Here is a 21,334-nt window from a genome sequence, read left to right on the forward strand (position 1 = left end):
TTTTTAAAGGAGATATTTAGGTGCCTAAAGAATCAGATAAGCACCTACTGGGATTTTCAAAAGCATCTAGACTCTTAAATCCCATTGAGATCAATGGGAGTTAGGCACTTAGGTGCTTTTTACAATTCTACCAGGCACCTAAATGTCTTTAGAAGTCTGGTTCTAAGAGAATAAATGATTTGCAAAGGGTCGAACAGCAAGGCAGAGTCAAGAAAAGAACACAGTTGACAGGGAAGAATAAAAACAACAATTAATCACTTTACATTTAAAGAAAACTTTTACTGTAAGAATCACAATTGAATTGCGTGATCAAGGTATTCCACATTTTCACTGTTGATTTTTTTTTTCAATGTAGAAGCCTTGAAATATTTTAGAAACCAGTTAACAGTTTATGAGCAAGAAGAAATTCTCAACTATGCAGAGCTGTGGTTTCTTGGGCTGGAAGCTAAAAAGATTGAAGGGTTACCTGAAACACAGAATAATAATTGTTATGATGATGAACATGGCACTTACATAAAGGTAAGAAGGAAAATCATGGTACCGGTATTCTGGGCAACAATATTTGCAGTGACTATTTGTCCACTGCTAGCTGGTCTATATGAGATAAATGAAGGTCTTAGATGACTTGCTAGCAGTTAAATGTCCACATTGCAAACCCATCACTATTGACAACCTGTTTGAATCTCAAAAGAGTAGCTCTGAATGGAGACCCACCTTCCCTTGACACAAGGTGCATTAGTTGAGGGCTTGTGCCACTTCTGCAAGTGCACTTCTGTGGCCTCTCTCAGCTTGTCCTGTGGGCAAAAGACTTCAGGTTTTGCCAGTCCAGCACCTTTCATGAGCAGTGAATTCACAGACATATACACCACTCTAGAATATGAATCTTGAATTTGTGCCGGCACCAGAACCTTGCATTTTTTTCCTTGTCTACTGCAGGTCCTACATGACCATATCGCATACCGCTACGAAGTGCTAGAGGTCATTGGGAAAGGGTCATTTGGACAAGTAGCAAAATGTTTGGATCATAAAACCAATGAACTAGTGGCAGTGAAAATAATAAGGAACAAGAAAAGGTATAGCAATGGCATGACTTCAAGAGGTTAAAGAAGTGTTTGATAGGCTGTTACTTTTCTATGCATGAGAATAATCATTCCCTGCATTATTAGGGATAACTTACAAGTAATGATCTGTGTATGCTGTAAGAAAAAGGATGCTTGCTTATTCCATTTTTATAAATGCTTTTAAAAATTTTGCATGTGTTTGTTGACAATAAAATTGGAAGGATGCTACATCTTGGCAGAGTCAGGCGTGATGTGGGCAGAAGTGGTGCAAGCTCCCTGCATGTAGCTTGGCCAATGCACCTCATTTCTGATCAACTGCATCCCCCACAATTCCAGTTATATTCCCCCCCACTTCATAACTCTGCCAATTCACTTCTATCCTGACTTGCAAAACTGCATTTTATTCCAATATTGGGCTCCCAAAGAGCTTTGTTATAGATTTATCCAATGCTTAGGGCTTGTTTACATGGGGACGTTAGTGTGAAAGAGTTAGGATGTTAATTTAAAGCACAATAGCTATTCCGCACCACCTCCCCATGTGGGCATTCTTATTCTGCACTAAGAATGCCTTTTTGCAGTTTATCTTAATCCACTTCAAAGTGATTAACCTAAACCACACAAAGGCACTTTAGTGTGGAATAAGAATGTCCACACAAGGAACTAGTGCAGAATAGCTGTTCCATACTAACTATTCTAGGCTTTTTTCCCCGGTACACAAATCCTTAAACCAGGACTACACTACAAAGTTTTGTCGGCATACCTATGTCAGTCAGCGGTGTTAAAAAAACACATCCCTGACCGATTTAGCTATGCTGGCAAACCCTCCACGCCACCAGTGTAGATTTAGCTCTACCAGCAAAAGAGTCCTTTGGCCAGTATAGTTTATGTCATGTGGGTAGGGGGTTTAACTATGCCAACAAAAGAACTCCTTTTGCTGGTATAAGCTGAGTTCCACTTGAAGGCTCTGCCAGGATAGCTATACTGGTATAGCTGTATTGGCAAAGCCTTTGTAGTGTAGATTAGCCCTTTTACTCTGGAAAAATCCAGAAGTGCAGAAAAAGCATAGGAATGGCAGACTTATTTGTAAGAGATTAAAAATCTTAGAACTATTTAGTTTGGAGAGGAGAAGAATAAGAAGAGGAAAATGTAATAAAAGGAATGATATCGGAAAACTGGGATGGTGCTTTTATTCATTCCTCCTCGTAGCATAAGAACAAGAGAGCACAATCAAAAGGTAGCAAGTTTAAAACTGACAAAAAGGGAGAACTTTACTTTCCCAGCGTAGAGTCAGTTTCGTGAAATAAGAGCCACAGGAAATCATCCAGGCAAACAGCGTAGTGTGATTTTAAAGGGTTTAGCTGTTGATACAGAAATATATAAAATCTACAGGGAATATCCATGCCTGTGTGAGGGCAAAGCAGAGCATCTTCAGAGACTGAGAAATTCCCCCCTCTTCCAACATGATATAATGTCGCATAGTTAGAAAATAGGGTGGGGGACATCAAGCATTGCTTGATGCTTCCTATGAAGCATCAAGCAATGACACATTGTTGGAGACGGCATAAAGCATTAAGAGGACCAATAGCTGGCTTTGGCATAGGAAATTTTACAGTATAGTCCTACAATTTTTCTTCCCGTCTAACTAATGGCCAGGCTTGTTCTACCAAGCAGTGCTGCTGGAACAGGCCCAGAGAAATGTTACTACTAAAATTCTTTGGGCCTGATCCAGCAGCATTGGAGTCAGTGGGAGTTGTGCTATTATCTTAAGCAGGAGATTAATAGGCCCTTTCATTGCATGCTTTCTTCTTGCTTCAGTGAGCCTCTTTTGCAGATACTATAGAAAACTGAAGACCTTGCTACTCTTGGGGTGAAATCTTGGCTCTGTTGAAGTAAATGGAAAGAATCATAGAATATCAGGATTGGAAGGGACCTCAGGAGGTCATCTAGTCCAACCCTCAGCTCAAAGCAGGACCAATCCCCAGACAGACTTTTACCCCAGTTCCCTAAATGGCCCCCTCAAGGATTGAACTCACAACCTGGGTTTAGCAGGCCAATGCTCAAAAAGATTCCCATTGACTTCACTGAGGCCAGGATTAAACCCTATATGCTGAAACATGTATTGTTTGAAACATTTTTTCATTCAATTATTTTGCCAGCCAGATTCAAAATAACCAGAATAGATAGTGGTTAGCATTATGAAGTCAGCATTTGCCAATAATTACCACACAGTATTTCTCTCTATTTAGACTAGGAAATAACTCTTGTAGCTCAGATTCCACTGTGTGGTAATTACCAGTCACTACTGTTTCTTTAATGAGAGCCATTTGTTTTGTAGCAAGATCATATTGGTTGTAGTATTCCATTTACAATTAGATTAAATTACTCAGGTCCTCGCCATATCATGTGACTTTGTCCTGTGCATATAGATTTCACAATCAGGCTTTGGTAGAAGTGAAGATTCTCGATGCTCTTCGGAAGAAGGACAAAGACAATACTCACAATGTTGTCCATATGAAGGAATGCTTTTACTTTCGCAATCACTTCTGCATTTCTTTTGAACTGCTAGGGTAAGGCACATATATATTCTTCTTTATATATCATGACCAAATTATATAGGATCGCAGATCCATACATGTTATGAAAATAACTTGGCTGTTATTTTCTTTCTTTTTAGTGTTTTTGAGTAGGGTTGCCAACCCTTCAGGATTGTCGTGGAGTCTCCAGGAATTAAAGATTAATCTTTAATTAAAGATTATGTCATGTGATGAAATCTCCAAGAGTACATCCAACCAAAACTGGCAACCTCATTTTTTAGTTGGTCGGTTGGGTTTTTTCTGGTTCACACCATGTAGTGTTTAGTTTACAGACATCTGTGTTAATTTGCACATCATTTCCTCTCCCCGCCCAATATCAAGAGCCCTCAAAAAAGGATGGGGAACAAAATAGAGAAAAATGGCCTGAGAATGTAGAAAGGACACAGCTGATCTGTTTACTTATATGGCCAGATTGTGGTATTTAGCCAGAGCCCTGAGAGGGATACTTCCTTGTCCCAAGAGGCACAATCCTTCCCCTAGCTCCCCAAAGCATAGAGGGAGCATACCTAATGCACCATCCAATAAGATGTGCTGAGGCCCCTCCCCACCCCTTTGGGGGGCAATTTGCATCCCTGAGTGGTGCAAAGAAGAAGCAATCTCTCAGTACAGAGCCTGGGATTGACCTTGGTGCTCACGGGCAGATTGGAAAAGGCTCCTTATTAGAGTTCCCCCACTACACACATGCACACACACCATGTGCACCATTATTAGAACCAGGGACAATCTGGTGCATAATTTTTCTTCTGTGCATGTTACATTTCTTTAGCTGATGGAATGAAATGGAAAAAAATTAAAAAGTGAATGTAGGGGTTGGTGAACTTTAGAGTTTGTTATGCTGATCTGCCCTCTTTTGTTTCCGTTGAAAACTCCTGATAATATATGGAGCTATACCTATCTTATAAAACTGCAAGGGACCGTGAAAAGTCATTAAGTCCAGCCCCCTGCCTTCACTAGCAGGGCCAATCCCCAAACAGATTTTTGCCCCAAATCCCTAAGTGGCCCTCTCAAAGATTGAACTCACAACCCTGGGTTTAGCAGGCCAATGCTCAAACCACTGAGTTATCCCTCCCTCCTTAAGGGCCTCCCCCTAAAGAACATATAGTTTAGGTTTGTCCTAATATTCACTCTAATGTTATATAAATAGTGCACAGCATTGTAATTGTTAGCAAAGGAAAACAAGCCGTGACAGACTCCCATAGGATTCTGAGCTGAAAAAATCCCATGATTCACTCAATAGTAAGCAGGTGGAGATGATAGAAAAATATAGGAACTAGCAAGTGAACTTGACCTTTATAATTGCATGTATTGTCTAACAAACATAACCAATATCAGGAATGCGAGGTGTGTTTTAAAATGATTGTTCCATTATTTCAGCTGTTTATAAAGATACTATACATCAGAAATTAAAAATACAACAATTGTTATTGTTTTGTGAATGTACTTTATAGGAAAAAGTTTGGAGAAATCATGGACATTTTTATTCTTCACATTTCTTGTAATCAAATGTCAAATGGGAGTTCAAGCAATTGCTTAGCTTTCTGTTTTCTAAAAAAATATCTCCCCCAACTGTGTATAGCTGTAGCAGGCTTTGCTTCCCATTCATTCTGGTGTGCTCAGCATCCTGAAGATCCAGCAAATTATTAGAAGATTTGATCCCTGACTCTGACCTAAACTCAATGTCACATCCAGCTCATACTGATACATGTGAAAATGTGAACTCTGACACACGTGCTGATTAACATGATGTAATCAAAGGCCTCTTGGGTCCAGTAAAGGCAGAAGCCTGGGATGTCAGAAAGTCACTGTGGGAAACTGAGAGGAAAATAGCTTCTGGCTATCCAGCGCGTTCACCCCCCTTAAAAGAGACCTGGAACCTCTGTCCATAACATAAAAGCATGTTTTTGCCTTATTGGTCCAATGGTAATTTAAATTATTAATAAAACAATAATTTGATTGATTAATATTGTTTCCTACAGAATGAAAACATCATGTACTAGCTAGTTTGTTTTCTAATGGCCAGACTCTGCCCCTGCCTTGCGTGGATGTGCAAGACAGGGAGGTGAAAATTTCTTCCTCCTATATACACAGTCTTTCACCTATGCTCAGTAACTGGTCAGAATTCCATTGGGGAGCTTAGCATCATCTCCCTGCTAGTGCCTTTTTAGGTCCCAGCTGTCTGGGTGAGGGCACGGCAATAGCTGTGTCCCCGGCACAGCTGGTCAGATGCGTAGCCAGAACCATGCTCCACCATCTCCAACAGTGATGGAACTACTACTGTGGCCCACAGCCCATTAGGAGAAATCTGCCTAACTCAGCCAGAATTATTTCTGGGATTCCAATGGCAACACAGCCCCACCCACACATGCCACATCCATGTGTCTCCGGCATACAGGGAAGAATCTAAACCTAAGATCTATCAGTTATTCTGAAAATTGTGTCTCAATGTTCTACAAAATTTACATGCTGTTGGTAAACCTTTGACACCTACTAGTAAGGTTGCCGTTTTAGTTCACTGCCAGGCCCTTCTCCTACTCCTATGCCTCAGTTTCCCAAACTGTGAAATAGTAATTATAATCATAGTTACCTGCCTCAGAAGAGAGTTGCTTTATCATTGCTAGTTAGGGGTCCTTGATTGAAAGGCACATCTATAGAAAAGAAGGGTAAGCCAGTGGTTAGTGCACTAGTGTGGGACTTAAGACATCTGGGTTCAATTTTCTGCTCTGCTACGGACTTCCTCTGTGACCTTGGGCAAGTCACTTTGCCTCTCAGTACCTGAATTTCCATTTGTAAAATGGAGATAATAGCACTTCCTGTGGTGGTGTTGTGGGGATAAATTTGAGATTGTGAGGTGCCCAGATACTATGATAATGGGGGCCAGCATTGCAGATATCTAGAAATGAAGACAGTGCAAAACTACAACCAGGAAAAACAAATTTCACTACAAACCTGAAAGCTGGCCCAAGTTCATGGGCAATTTTTTGAGTAAACCTGAGTTGAGCTTCCAGCAATCCTGGAGCAGTTTGTGATTTCAGGAGGAAATGGAGAATTTGGTGTTTTGTCCAAAAAGCAAACCATGGCATTTTGGGGTAAGGGCTGCTTTGAGTTTTATGAACCCGTAACTCAAAGTGAAACTCATACAAGTACAAACCTGTGCAAAGTGAAATGGGAGAAAAGTTTACCCGCATGACCGATGTACATTGACATTGCTGAGCTTTTCAGTGCTCTAGTGAACAGCATCATCCTAATTCTTATTATCAGCCCTACTGCAGCAGTACCATTGCAGTTCTGGTCATGGCATTGCCTGGTGGTGACTGTGCCTTGCTGAGGAAGGTTGAAGGAAACAGCTAGTAAGGGAAGCCTCTTTTTCTGTCTTATGTTTGTTTACTTATTTTGCCCTTCCCGCTCCCATCAAACCACACGTGGCAGAAGTTAGTCATGTCACTTAATACATCATTGAAAGGTGCTCATACCATAGTGATGAGGACAGTATAAGAGCAATAGAATCTATACAGGTATTTTTATAAAGGATGATTTCCCTTGAGCATCTGACCACAGGCACTGAGATACATTTATGGAAGATGCCAAGTCAAAGGTCAATTAAAAAGAATGGGAACTGGACCAAACCTTTCTATCTCTTATTCCCCCAATGAGAACGCTATTCTACATGGTGAAAAGCAATGGATTTGTGACACCTGGTTCAATAAATTAATGTGTCCCACTGTCATTACTTACCCATTAGATCTGAAGGATCAAGGAGGTATTTATGCTTATTATATGCAACATAACATTCCCAAGAAGGAAAACATACATGTTGTTTTATTCTAGGTGATTCCTTTCTCACATATAGGAAAGAAACAAGAGGTTTTCTAATGTGCTTTAAACTATTCACATCATAAACCCAAAGTGCCTTAGTCTTTCTGTCTCATCCCACAGAATAAATTTGTATCAGCTGATCAAAAAGAACAACTTCCAAGGTTTTAGTTTGTCTTTGATTCGACGATTCACTCAGTGTGTGCTGAGATGTTTACAAATGCTCTACCGGGAAAAAATTATCCACTGTGACTTGAAACCTGTGAGTACTGTCATCTCATTATAAGCCACTTTGTACAGTTCTTGTAAGGTGCATCTTATCTTTCATGGATAGAGAACTTCTGAAAGGATCTTTAAAACTCAACAGTGATAGGTAGAACCTATGATTCCTCTAAGAATACTTGTAGTTGGAGGATGTTATTCCCAGTTCAAGTAGACACACTCATGCTAGCTCACTAAAAATTGTAGTGTAGCAGTGCCGAGTACATACTCACAGAGTCTGGGTAGGTTTGTACTCAGGGTGGCTGGTCCGGGATCTCAGCTCTGCAGCAGGGACCATGAAAGTCCTGAGAGCCTTGGCTTGAGCCAGGGTTCTTAGGGCTTGCAGGCTCCTGTTGTGGATCCAGGAGGCAAGCCCAGTTAGAAACGGGGTTTCTGGGACTTTGGGACTCCCAGCTTCATGGCAGAGAAGCTGAAAGCCCTGAAATGGTGGGGTTGCCCCAAAGCTGCAGACCCTAGAAGCATAGGGGCCCTGGCCCCAAGGGGGTCCCTATTTCCTCCTCTTACTATGTCTCTCTCATAACTTTCATTTGGAGTTTTGCTTTATTTCAAATAATTGGGCATGATTGCCCTTCAGTATTAGTAAAGTGTATGAACAGGCAAGATAAAATGATTTATATAACTATTACAGAGTTAAGCTTAACCTCATCATATTATATGTTACTTTTACCAAAGAGTTCACTAACCTACTGGGGTGTTATTGTCTTTCCTCCTTTTTATCTTTCCTCTTTAGGAGAATATATTGCTATACCACAAAGGTCAAAATTCAGTTAAAGTTATTGACTTTGGATCAAGCTGCTATGAACACCAAAGAGGTTTGCAGAAAAGTCAAGTTAATGTAATTTTCTTAATTAGATTTCTTAATTTTTAAAAACTGGAAAAAATGTTTATTTCATTAAGCTAATACAATGACACATGCCCATCATTTGCATCTATTGAACTAATAAGCCAATGGGGTTCTCCTTGTGTCACCTACCAGGACTTTTCCCCACACTGCTGAGACTGATTTACCACCTTTGATGATGATATAGAAATTGCTCTTAGCAGGTGTAGGGAGTTGAAATGGATCCAAGTGAATAGCCCCACTGACTTCAATAAAACTTACTCTCTTCAGTGGGGGTTGACAGGATAAGACCCTGAGATCCTTTTTTATTAGTTAGTTAAGTTACAATTCATGCATTTTTGAACCAAAAAGTATCCTTTCCCTGAGTTGCGATGGAATGAAAACATCTCGGGGCACTGGAGATTATACAGCCATTTTAAAGAGATTTTTAAAATATTTTTTCTTGATAAGGTTTAAACAGAATGTACAGCGAATAAACCAAACAAAACCAACAAACAAAAAATTAAACATAAAATGTGTCTTATAGCTGAATTGATGACGAAGAACTCACAACACTAAGAATAAACATGTCATTGAAGAGTGATATAAATGCAAGGAAGGCTGTAGCACTTGCTAAATGGGAGAAATCTATACAACATTTTCACTAAGCATGGAAAAAACAAATCATGTTCTATGTTCTTCTCTTTCTCCCATTAAACATGTTTCTCCACTCAGACAATAAATATGAATTCAGCCAAGCATCCTACTCTAGATTTTGCAATTTCTCTAGATTTCACACAATGCACAGTCAACCTGTGGAACTCCTTGCCAGAGGATGTTGTGAAAGTCAAGACCATAACAGGGTTCAAAAAAGAACTAGATAAATTCATGGAGGATAGGTCCATCAATGGCTATTAGCCAGGAGGGAAAGGAATGGTGCCCCATGCCTCTGTCTGCCAGAAGCTGGGAATGAGCGACAGCCGATGGATCACTTGATGATTATCTGTTCTGTTCATTCCCTCTGGGGCACCTGGCACTGGCCACTGTTGGAAGACAGGATATTGGGCTAAATGGACCTTTGGTCTGACCCAGTAGGGCCACTCTTATGTTCTATGTTCTTATGTTGAGTTTTAATCAATTAGATTTATACAATCTGCTTTTGAAAGATTAATCATTTTAGGCTTTCTGATGTTTGGGTACAAGATAATAAGAGATTCACCCTGGAATGTATCTGGAGAAGGATAATTTGAAACAGAGAAATTCAGTGGAAGAAATGTGGAGCATGATTCATCTCCTGTTAGCTTAAATAAGAAGTTCTTTTAGATGCCTGGGAAGCAGTAACTGAAAGATACCTAAGGGCAGGTAGTAGAAGACAAAGTTAGATATTAGTTCGTAGTATGATATGGCACAACAACAACAAAACCCCAATGGTGTGATATTGGCCAAGCATACAAAGAGACATGCCATGTGTCGTCCCTTCCCATGCACTTCTGGAGAAACTGCACCTAGAATATTGCTTATGTTGCTGAGCACCTTGCTCCCAGAAAGATGTTGAACTAGAGGGCGTTAAAAGAGCAAACGAATAAATAAAAGGGTCCAACAGGCTAGTGGAATTGATGTAGGAGGGAAAAGTGACAGAGGTAATGTATCATCATTATATTTGGTTTGGCTGAATACCAATTAAAAAGGGTTAGTTTACTCACTATGGTCCCAATCCTGGAATGTGATCTGCTGGCACAGGTTCTGCACATGTGTAGAGTCCCAATTAAGACATTGGATGAAATTCTCTTCCTATTGAAGTCAATGCAAGTTTTGCCATTGACTTCAGTGAGGCCAGAATTTTGCTAAATAGGTCTCTGAAGTATGGAGTGCTTTGTGCTGGAAAATCCTATTGCAGAACTGGGGCCTATAGAGGAGGAAGAATTGTTCTGGCTGGTTCAAGGGGTATAATTGCATGTAAGGGAATGAACTAAGGATATTTGGCTGAATAATATCAGGAAACATTTCCTAAGAGCAAAATCTACTGCTCTGTGAAATAGTTCCCAAAAGACCTATCACATGCAATTCAATACAGAACTGGATGAAGTATTAGAAACATGTACTAGGGAACAATCCCTCTCTGGCTTATCAGGGAAAAAATACGTATTTGTCTTTTCTAATGTCTGTGGTTCTCTAATGTGAAATTGCTGCCCTGACCACACTATGTTCCTTAGTGTCCGATTTTCTTTCCTAATGCAGTGTATACGTATGTTCAGAGCCGATTTTATCGCTCCCCCGAAGTGATTCTTGGTCACCCGTATGCTACTCCTATTGATATGTGGAGCCTGGGATGCATCATGGCTGAACTTTACACAGGCTATCCCCTTTTTCCAGGAGAGAATGAAGTAGAGCAACTTGCCTGCATCATGGAGGTAGCTTCTGGGATTTTTTTAGTCATGACATCAAGGTGCTGTTTCCTCCATTCCTTACATGCATGTCTTGGAAACAAAGCATTTTGTAATTTGATGAATTGTTTGAACGGTTCCTTCCCTAGGGCTTCATTGACATGAGTTTTCGAATGACAGGTTGGCTGCAGTTTGCTAAACTGCACTCCTAGCAACAGAATGACTCATGAAGAGACTCAAACATTTTTTGGAGCTGGGTGGCCTGTGAGAGGGAAGTTTATCACAGCCAGGGGGCCTAGTGAGAAGAAAGAGGCAGAATGTGAAGCTGCTGCCTCCTCTTTGTGTGGCAAATCAGCTCCCTGTGTTGAAGGCTGTTGGTTTGTTCAGCCACTGGGCTGTTTCTGTCTTTATGGGGAGCACATTGTATTCTGATCAGAATTGTATGGAGTGGTTCTGACCGAAAAAGCATGCTTTAGTCTAAGGGGGAAGCAAACCAAAATAGAATATTTTAATTTTTCTGCTTCTAATACGTTTGTTATTTTTGTTTGCACTGCCGTGTAATGTACCTGGGGCCAACTGTGAACATGAGGCAAAAATTAGGTCAGGTACAACGTGTTGCAATCAGTCTTCTAGGCAAGTCTGACTAATGAGAGCATATCACTTTGCTGCCCAGCATCCTGTGCTAGCTCCCTGTCTGATTTCCAATCCAGGGCAAGCCCTGAATTAGCAGGTGCAAAGCTGATGTACGGTCCCTCTCTGCAGTCTCCCACAGCATCTACGTCGATCAACAGGAGTACTGTTCTTCAGAGTCCCCGGGGAAAACTTCCAGGGCTGGGGAAAGAGCTGTCTCAACAGAGGATCGTAGGTGCTGTAGATGCTATTAGTCAGATCAGAATGAGCCCAACTGTGAAAACAAATCTGTTTAAGTAAGACCTCTATTAATAACAAAGCAAACTAGCCTGGCAGCATTCTTTATGGAAGACGACAACCACCAAAATTTATCTCCTGTGAGAAGACAGCTTAAAATGGAGTGTGTGGAGTCCATTTTCAACCAATTATAATGGATCCCTTGGTTCTGTATATGGACCTTAGATATTGTATTACAGTGAGATGCACATTAAAAATGAGGGTGGGTTAGAGAGAGTTGTAGACATTTCACTGCATGCATCTGAAGAAGTGGGTTTTTTACTCACAAAATCTTATGCCCAAATAAATCTGTTAGTCTTTAAGGTGCCACCAAACTCTTCATTGTTTTTGTGGATACAGACTAACACAGCTACCCCTCTGAGACATTTTACTGTAAATTGCCACATGTAAATAGGAGGAGGAACAGCACATCCATCTTTAGCCAAGGCTGCTAGAGATGTTGAAGAAATACTGAATAACTCCTCGTATTAATTTTCTGTCTTGAAGATATTGGGTCTTCCGCCAGCTGATTTTATTCAGACTGCATCAAGAAGACGAACATTCTTTGGTAAGCGCCTGTGATTATCTTTCTTTATTGTATCACTTCCACAGCTATTTGGTGGGTGGCTGGGAAATGCTGGGAGGTAGGCAGAGGAGTGGGGACGCGGCACGCTTAAGGGAGGGGTGGGAGTAAGAGGAGCTTGGCTGCCAGTGGGTGCAGAGCACCCACTAATTTTTCCCTGTGGGTGCTGCAGCCCTGGAGTACCCACTGAGTCGGTGCCTATGCATGGCTTGCCCTGCTGTGTGCATAATCCCTCTAGCAGAGCTATCTGAAATTATACCGATTGAATGCTGAACTGTGTTATCAGTTTACTCTGCATATTTTTCAGGATGAAAGTATAATCAGTTCTAGTAAAGTGCACTTAATACAGATTTGTTTCCTAAGTGGTGATGTTTCCTTTCATGGTTTTAGCAATGAGAAAACAGCAAGCTCTGGAAGGTGGAGGGGAGGAATGGGAATGTGGCGCACTCAGGGGAGGAGCCAGGGAAGAGGCGGGGCCGGGTAGGGATTTGGGGAAGAGGTTGGAATAGGGACAGTGGGGGGGCGGGGACTATGGGAAAAGGTTGGAATGAGGGCGGGGCAAGGCAGGACCTGATGGATGGGGTGGAGTGAGGGTCGAGTGCCCAGGGGAAAGCAGGGAAGTCAGCGTCTATGAAGCCACGTAGTGGGAGGATGGATGTAATATGGGAAAACTCATTTCATTCCTCTCATAAGACCCTATTCAGGACTTCTTATTCACACCTTTTTCCCCACTGACTTCAATAAAGATTTTACCCTAAATAAGAAGTCAGAGTTTAAGGCCAGAAGAGACCACCAGATCATCTAGTGTGGCCTCCTGTGTATCACAGGTCACCAGCACCTGCACGCTAAACCAAACAACCAAAATGAGACCAAAGAATTACAGCCCTCAGAAGAATAGACTGTTATATGCCACAGGCAGAGACTAGGAGGGACCGAGGTCCTTGCAATGAGAAGAAAATGATTAAGGGAGATATACCAAGATAATCTTGGCAAGTGACCTGTACCTGCATGCTGCAGAGGAGTCAGAAAACCCCCAGAGTCCCTGCCAATCTGACCTGCAAGAAAATTCCTTCCCATCCCCACCTATTGTGCTCAGACCCTGAGCATATGAGCAAGAACCAACCAGCCAAGCACCTGAGAAAGAGAGAATTCTCACTGCCACCTCACAGGCCTGGCCCTGAGTAGGGCTCATTGTGTTCTAGCTAAATGCCAACTGGGTAATTATGTTCAGCCTACCTACGATTCAACAAGCTTCAATGGGTCATGGCATTCTTCACATCCTGTCCTAAACAGCTGTGTAGTGCATTTCTGTGTTGTTAAACAGTTGTCATGTTTCACGAGAGGTAGATGCAGGTCAGTGGATTTAAGTTTCTGAAGAACTTTGGGGTCCTTTTGGATGAAAGCTGTTATGTAACTATAAGTCATTTTCCTTATGGATTTAAATCTCCTTGTAGGACTCTATAAAGTTCACACTGCTGAAGGGCAACATCATGACTACGGCTAAACCGTTATTGTGCAAAATATTTACATGACATAAAAGCATATTTTGTTTTTAAAAGATTCCAGAGGTTTTCCTAGAACTATAACAAACAGCAGGGGGAAAAAAAGACACCCGGACTCCAAGGATCTAAGTACGGTATTAAAAACCCATGATGCTGCTTTCCTGGATTTTCTGAGAGGCTGCCTAATGTAAGTTACTTTTTACTTCTTTAATTTCTGCAGACTTGTTTGACTTTAAGTCCCTGCTTTATTTCTCTTAGGGCTTTAAAGATTTTTGTATCTCCGTTTTTTTACCAATGTTTATTTTATAGGCCCATCCTTGGAGCATTTGAGTGCCTCACAAACATTAATGAACTTTAGTCTCACAACAAGAAATTATTATTCACAGCTTACAGAAGGGAAAACAGACACACACACAGATTTAAGTGATTTCCCCAAGGTCACACAGGAAGTCTGTGGCAGAACCAGAAATAAAACCCAGATCTCCAGCTTCTGAATCCAGTACAAACCCAAAGGTATTCTTCCTCATTTACCCAGTAATTAACCACCTCAATCTGATTTAAGGTAAAGTTAAATAGAATATCAGGGTTGGAAGGGACCTTAGGAGGTCATCTAGTCCAACTCTCTGCTCAAAGCAGGGCCAATCCCCAGACAGATTTTTGCCCCAGATCCCTAAATGGCCCCCTCAAGGATTGAACTCACAACCTTTAGTTTAGCAGGCCAATGCTCAAGCCTCTGAGCCATACTGTACACCTCCCTAGATCAATGCTCCCTGAGTGCGCCACATTCCCATTCCTCCCCTCCCTAGATCAACGCTCAGTTTTGTATTCAACAACTACTGTAACAATCCAAGTCCCATTGCAGCAAATGTGAGTCTTTCCTTTCACTTTAATGAGAGTGACTTTGGGCATTGATTTGTGGTTCTAGACTACCATGTCTATGGTGTACCCTGGAAGAGGCCAGCAGAGAACGTGTCATGTAAAATACTTGGTTCTTCTTTGAGTATTTGTCCACATAAATCCCACTCTTGTTGGGTGTGAGCTTTATGTCTGCAAAACTTTATTCTTTTGGCCAGCAGTGCCTGTTGGGGACAAGCCTGCACACTAAATGTCCTTGCACCTCTCCCACCCTATAAAGGATGGAATAGTCCCAACCCAACCATTCTTCAGTTCCTTCTTACCATCAGTGAGAGTGAGTTGGAACCCCTGCAGTGTCCCCCTGCTTCTCTGTGATTGTTGCCGTTAGTGTTAGTGGTTAGTTAGCATAGTGTTGGGTAGTTAATTAACTTTTACTTTGCCCCTTGGCTTTTCAAGAAACTTCTTAGGAATTTTTCATAGATAGTGGGCTCTGAGACTGAGTCTATGCTTCTCTTCTCCAACTACCAGAACATCAACTGTTATGATGGAAGGTCAATCTCCGGGGTATAAGACATGCCCCTCCTGTGGTCATTAAGTGCTTTTTTTTTTTCCATTAGGCAAACGCAAAGGCATATCTTTGACCAGTGCTCCACCTGCTGCTCTTTTTCCAAATGGACTGGGAAGGCTAGGGATACACCATGCATGCCTAAAGCTATTTCATCTGGAGGTCTCCGTGAAAGCCCTGTCAGATACAGAGAAAGTTGTAGCTACGGCTCAGTCCCTCTCAGCTAGTGCCCCAATGAACTGTGACTCATCTCAAGCTCCAGGGCAGAAATGTCTAACAGACCTCAAAAACAACAAGGAGACCAGTGGCACCTTAAAGACTAACAGATTTATTCAGGCATAAACTTTCATGGGTAAAAAACCTCACTTCTTCAGTGGTTGCATCTGAAGAAGTGGTTTTTTACCCATGAAAGTTTATGTCCCAATAAATCTGTTAGTCTTTAAGGTGCCACTGGTCTCCTTGTTGTTTTTGTGGGTACTGTTAGAAGAAGGAGCAGGCTGACCCAGAGGTGGATATGAGTACAGGACTTTTTATTGTGATACTTGTTCCCTTGGACCCAGTTGTCCAGTAAGCACTGAATTAGTTACAGCACATTCTTTTTGTTTAAGTTAGTATGTACATGTCTACATCCATTACAACACCCCAAAAACCTTTATTAAGTAATAAAAACACCCATTCGGTTAGTAAACCCACCTCTATCTATTGTGCACAGCATTATGCATATCACACTGGCATTTTTACCTTGAAAATACATTTCTTTGCAACAATCTGTTGCCACAAATCTCCTGGTGAGCAATTCTTAGGGGAGGGAGGAAGTGGCCATGAGCAAGGGCTCATTTATGTAGCTGGGAATGGAAGGGAGGGAGAAATAATACTGCTTTACACAAAAAGTATCTTTAGATCCCCACATTCCTTATGCAGCTGCGAGCTTATCTATCCCCAACAAGCTGAAGGGGAGGGCAAGGGATGACACTTATTTATCAAGCAAAAAAATAGTTCCTGCCTGTGACTTTACTCTCTAATGCAATACCATCACACCAGCAGCTCCCAGGTCTCTACTTAACCCTTACAGATCCCAACAGATACAGACTAACACGGCTAGCCCTGATAAGAGACCTCAGTAGTCAGCTTCAGTCCACATGCTGACTTCTTCACAAAGGGATAGGAAGAAGCATAAGTCTCCCTCTCTGGGACCCTCAGAACTGAGACCCAAGTTGACATGTATTAGTCTTGTCTCTAGCTCTACAGCAGGATAGCAGCCTACAGCGGGTATCTCTGCCACCTTAGTACCAGCTATAAAAAGACTGCCTGCACTACAGGCTAAATCCGTCCTCCGTCAATGGCTCCTCAGCAATCACTGTACCCAGCACATTGGCACCAAGCGCTTTGGTCCTGTCCCTTTTGGCTCCTATGGCCTATTTGTCACTCAATGCCCTGTCTGTGGGCCAAGTATCAGAATCCCTCTTGTTGGCTTGTACAACATCAGCAGTGCTAACTAGTCCTTTGGTCACCCAGATCACAGTACAGCATTCAGCTGTTGATACATCTGTGCCATCTACTTCCCCTACCCATGTACAGAGGATGCAGAAGCACCCTAACACACCCAAAAGTGGGGAATCCACCCCCACTTAAGGAGGTGTATTCCTTTTCATCTTCTCCACTAGGACATAGTAGAGACTCATCTCCTGCTCATCCCTCCTCCCTCCCCTGTCAGATGCCTTTCTTATTCCCTGGGCACTGAGACTGATGTATGCCTTCCTGCTGATCTGCATGATCCTGAGGGTCCTGAGCAAGGGGAGGCAATATCCAGAATGGATGATGATTACAGCCCTAGCATGGGCCAGGCACTTCTGGTATTTGGATCTGGGGAACATCTCATTGCAGCCCCCAATCACCTTACCTGCTCTGTCTGACAATGCTGACAATACCTCTGTCAGAACAATGCTCAAATCCTACTCCTGGACCCAGTGTCATTACACCTGACAGCCTGGATGCTGATTGGTTGATGTCCACCAAAAGACGCTGTTCAGCAAAAGCTCAGAACATTCTGCTCCAAAACAGAAAAGCCTCAAAGCTGATTGAAAGAGATTTTCTGTTTGGGCATCTCAGCACCAGCTGTCTCCCTAGACAATGCTCTTGACAACTTACTAACCCTGGAACCATCTGGACTTTCTTTTAGTTCCGTAAGGGTCTGTCTAACAGTGAAATCTGCACATTATTCTCTTATCCAGGGCCACACTTTTTTCTCACCCTGCAATGGCAAGATTCTTTTAGGGCCTAACTCATGTTTTCCTCCCAGTTCAGTAGCTTCCTCCCTCTTGGGACCTCAGTATAGTATTAACAGGGTTAATAGGACCCCTTTTTGAGACCTTAACAACCTGTTCCCTATACCATGTGTCAATGAAGACTGCCTTTTTAGTAGTCATTACCTCAGCTTGAATGGTAGGGGAGATGCAGGCCCTCATCATGAATCCCTTATATCATGTTTTATAAAGACAGGGTTACTCTCAGGCCTCATCCCAAATTCCTGCCCAGAGTTGTTTCAGAGTTCCATACAAACCAATTCATTCAGCTGCCAGTCTTTTTCCCTCCCAAGTCTCACTTAACCCCGAGGGAAGCAAAACTTCAAACACTTGATGTACTACAAGCATTATCCCATTATCTTATGCGACAACGCACCTCTTTCATCACATCAGGGCTGTGTTTCTCCCTCTGACTTTGAGGGGGCCTGGGGTAAATCAGTTCCACTCTAGAGGTTGAATACTTCATGTTGGTTTATTTACAACATTTACAGGGTTGGCCTGAGGGCTTCTTTACACACGCACACACACAAAATACATTTCCTAACTCTAAGTGGAGAACTGCCTCTTCTTATGTGGGCAGCTACCCTCTCTCAACCACTGTAGGCCCACCTATGCTGGGAACCAAAGCCCTCTCCCCAACCAGAAATAACCACAAGATTTCCCGTTATAGGAAAAAGCAGCTCTTTACCTAAGAAAAGCCTTTTCCCCTCACTGTGCACAGCTCTTCTGTAGCTTGCCTCTCATCCTTCTTCCCTTTTCCTGCTCACTAGAAGAGGTTTTTAAAGGCCATAGGCTGCCTTTAATTAGACTCAAGTGTCCATAATCAATCTGAGGTAATCTCTTTCAGTTTGGTGCAAAAAGGGCTTTTTAACCATTCTAAGACTGATATACCTGCCTTCAACCACCCTCCAGAACTGTCAGGTCTGATTTTGTCACACTTAGCAGGGCAAAATCATTCAGGAATACATCTAGACCAGGAGTGGGCAAACTATGGCCCGGAGCTGCATCCAGCCCTTCAGATGTTTTAATCTGGCCCTCGAGCTCCAGCTGGGAAGCAGAGTCGGGGGCTTGCTCTGCACGGCTCCTGGAAGCAGTGGCATGTCCCCCCTCTGGCTCCTATGCATAGGGGCAGCCAGGAGGCTCTGCACCCTCCTGCACCCCAGAGCCTGTACCCCCAGCCGGAGTCCTCACCCCCCACTCGCATCACTGCCTGAGCCCCTCCCACACCCTGAACTCCTCATTTCTGGCCCCACTCCAGAACCCACGCCCCCAGCCGGAGCCCTCTCCCCCACCCCCAATTTTGTGAGCGTTCATGGCCCACCATACAATTTCCATACCCGAATGTGGCCCTTGGGCCAAAAAGTTTGCCCGCTCCTCTTCTAGACTGTTAGTGTCCTTTGCTGATAGGTTCAAGAATCAGATGGTATCCTCATAAGGTTATCTATGTGGGTCTCCAGGTGCATAAGGCTATATTATGAGTTAACCAGAGTAGATCCACCTAGCCATGTTTGAGATCATTCCGTTAGAACTCAGGCAGCCTCAGCTGCCTGTTTGAGGAATGTCCCTATTTCCAAAATGTATAGGGTAGCTACATGGAGCTCAGCCCATGTTTATACAAGATGCTATTTTTTGGTAGAGGCTTCCAGATTGGATTTCCACTTTGGTAGGGCTGACCTATAATCCTTGTTCCAGCAGGACTCCTAGCACCCATCTCTGAGCAAACAATCAATTACTTGTTAGACACCAAGACTGGGATCCATGTGGACAAAAATCGACAAAGAAAGGATATTTACTTTATGGTAACTGTGGTTCCTCAAGGTGCTTCATATACATGGATCCCACAACCTACCCTCCATCCTTGCTACTACAGAGTCCTTATTCCTCTGGAATTCTGTACTGGCAAAGGAACTAAGGTCCTGCTCTCTGCCCTTTATGTCCTCAGGTGGGGAGGGGTGCAAGGACTTCTAGGGTGAAGGCACACCCCCAGCAGACACTGCTGGCCAAATGACTCCAATCTTGCATGTGTGGGACACATGCATACCAAAAGTGGAATCCATGTCCACAAAACATCTTGAAGAACCACAGTTACTGTTAGGAAAGTAATTGTTCTTTTTTGGAGCAAATTTAAGATTCTCTACCTTCATACTAAAGTACCCTGGGAGCATTGCAGAGGTAGTCTGATTTGCTGTCGGGAGTGAGTCAGGTCCTGATTTTCCAAGGTGTTAAGCACTACCTATGAGGTGCTAAGTACTTTAAACTCATGTTAACTTCACTGGGAATTTATGGTGTTCTGCATCTCACAGGCTGCGCTCAGCACCTTACAGGATCAAGTCTTGGGTGAGCACTGCACATCATTATGGGCACAGAATTGCTTGCGATAAAGTAGCTGCACTGGCAGCAAGGAGAACAAAGATCTTTAATGGGGAAAAATATGAATCCCAAATGAAGATATTAGAGGAATCCTGATAATTGAACATGCACTGATCTGTACTTTTTGAGAAGCCTGATTCAGTGCAAGACAAAATGATGAATAGTGCCTCACCTGGGGAGGACCAAAATTTTCACACTTGAATGCCCAAAGTTAGGAACCAAAATCCATATTTAAATAAGTAGCTTGGTTTTCAGATGTGCAGAGTACTTACAGCTTCCCTGGGACATCAGTGTAACCTCCTGGAAGCTCTGGTTTCCGAGCAGCTCCTGTAAATCAGACCCCTTATTAAAATTTGATACACAATTCTGGGCACCCAAAATAAACAACATAGAATTTGTCACAGTGAATAACGCGTTGATCCCCCAATTCCAATACCCTATCTGCAACAATGGCCACTAGTTGAAGTTGCAGAGGAAGTTTAAAATCACCCATAATGAACTGTGGCAATTGCACAGGGCTGTACAAGAGGAAGAAAATTCTTTTCTGAGCCCTTTGGCAATCAGAGAATGAGCATGCGCGTCAATTTTCGTAGTGTAAATAACTGCTCATTTATTTATTATCCAGTTCATTAAACCCACTTCATTAAACAACTTCAGTCTTTGACTCTGTGAACTTCTGTGGTAGAGAATGGTGAAAACTGAGTACATGTTGTGAAAAGTGCTTGCTTTTAACTGTATTCAGAATACATACCAATTCATTTCACTGAGTGACTCCTTGTTCTCATATTATAAGAGGAACTGATCAGTTATTACTCTGTGCTTCGAAGCTTCAATACCACAGTCAATCCCCTCTGGCTTTTGCATTTTCAAAATTCACTCTACTTCTGTATTCTTTCATATCTACGTCCTTCTGTTACGTCTCACAGTCTTTCTAGCCCTTCCCTGAATATTTTCAGTCTTAGCTATCTGTGTCTCAAAGTGTAGTCCCACTTGTACAGCACTCCCTCTGGACAGAAATATGGTGGGGTGCAATAATAATGTTAATGAATGTGGGAATAATAAGTCTGTCCTGTTGAAAACTTGCCAATCTCTTCTCCCTGTATGCGGGGTATGCAGCTATTCTAGCCGTCTACCCATTCCTATCATGGACACTGCAGAGTGGGGGCTAGGGACACACATCCCTAGGGAGAGATCGAACCGGGAGTCAGAAGCTCCTAAGTTCTTTTTTCTTTTAAACACTTTATTGTATTTAGTATGAAGTACAGTACAGATTGGGCAAGACACATAACTAAAGGTCTA

At 42.4% G+C, this 21,334-nt stretch overlaps 1 protein-coding gene across 1 annotated transcript in view; it reads left to right on the forward strand.

The window, feature by feature from the left end:
• The window catches only part of DYRK4 (dual specificity tyrosine phosphorylation regulated kinase 4), a 90,241-nt gene that overhangs the window by 55,172 nt on the left and 13,735 nt on the right, over positions 1-21,334 (forward strand). Inside the window, exons 7-14 of the mRNA XM_075070795.1 lie at positions 356-519; positions 937-1,073; positions 3,488-3,628; positions 7,589-7,727; positions 8,478-8,559; positions 10,806-10,978; positions 12,365-12,425; positions 14,000-14,129. Coding sequence (XP_074926896.1) covers positions 356-519; positions 937-1,073; positions 3,488-3,628; positions 7,589-7,727; positions 8,478-8,559; positions 10,806-10,978; positions 12,365-12,425; positions 14,000-14,129 — 1,027 coding nt within the window. The remainder of the gene's footprint in view (positions 1-355; positions 520-936; positions 1,074-3,487; positions 3,629-7,588; positions 7,728-8,477; positions 8,560-10,805; positions 10,979-12,364; positions 12,426-13,999; positions 14,130-21,334) is intronic.

Source organism: Chelonoidis abingdonii, chromosome 1, assembly GCF_003597395.2.
Source record: "Chelonoidis abingdonii isolate Lonesome George chromosome 1, CheloAbing_2.0, whole genome shotgun sequence".
In the NCBI taxonomy this organism is placed as follows: Eukaryota; Metazoa; Chordata; order Testudines; family Testudinidae; genus Chelonoidis; species Chelonoidis abingdonii.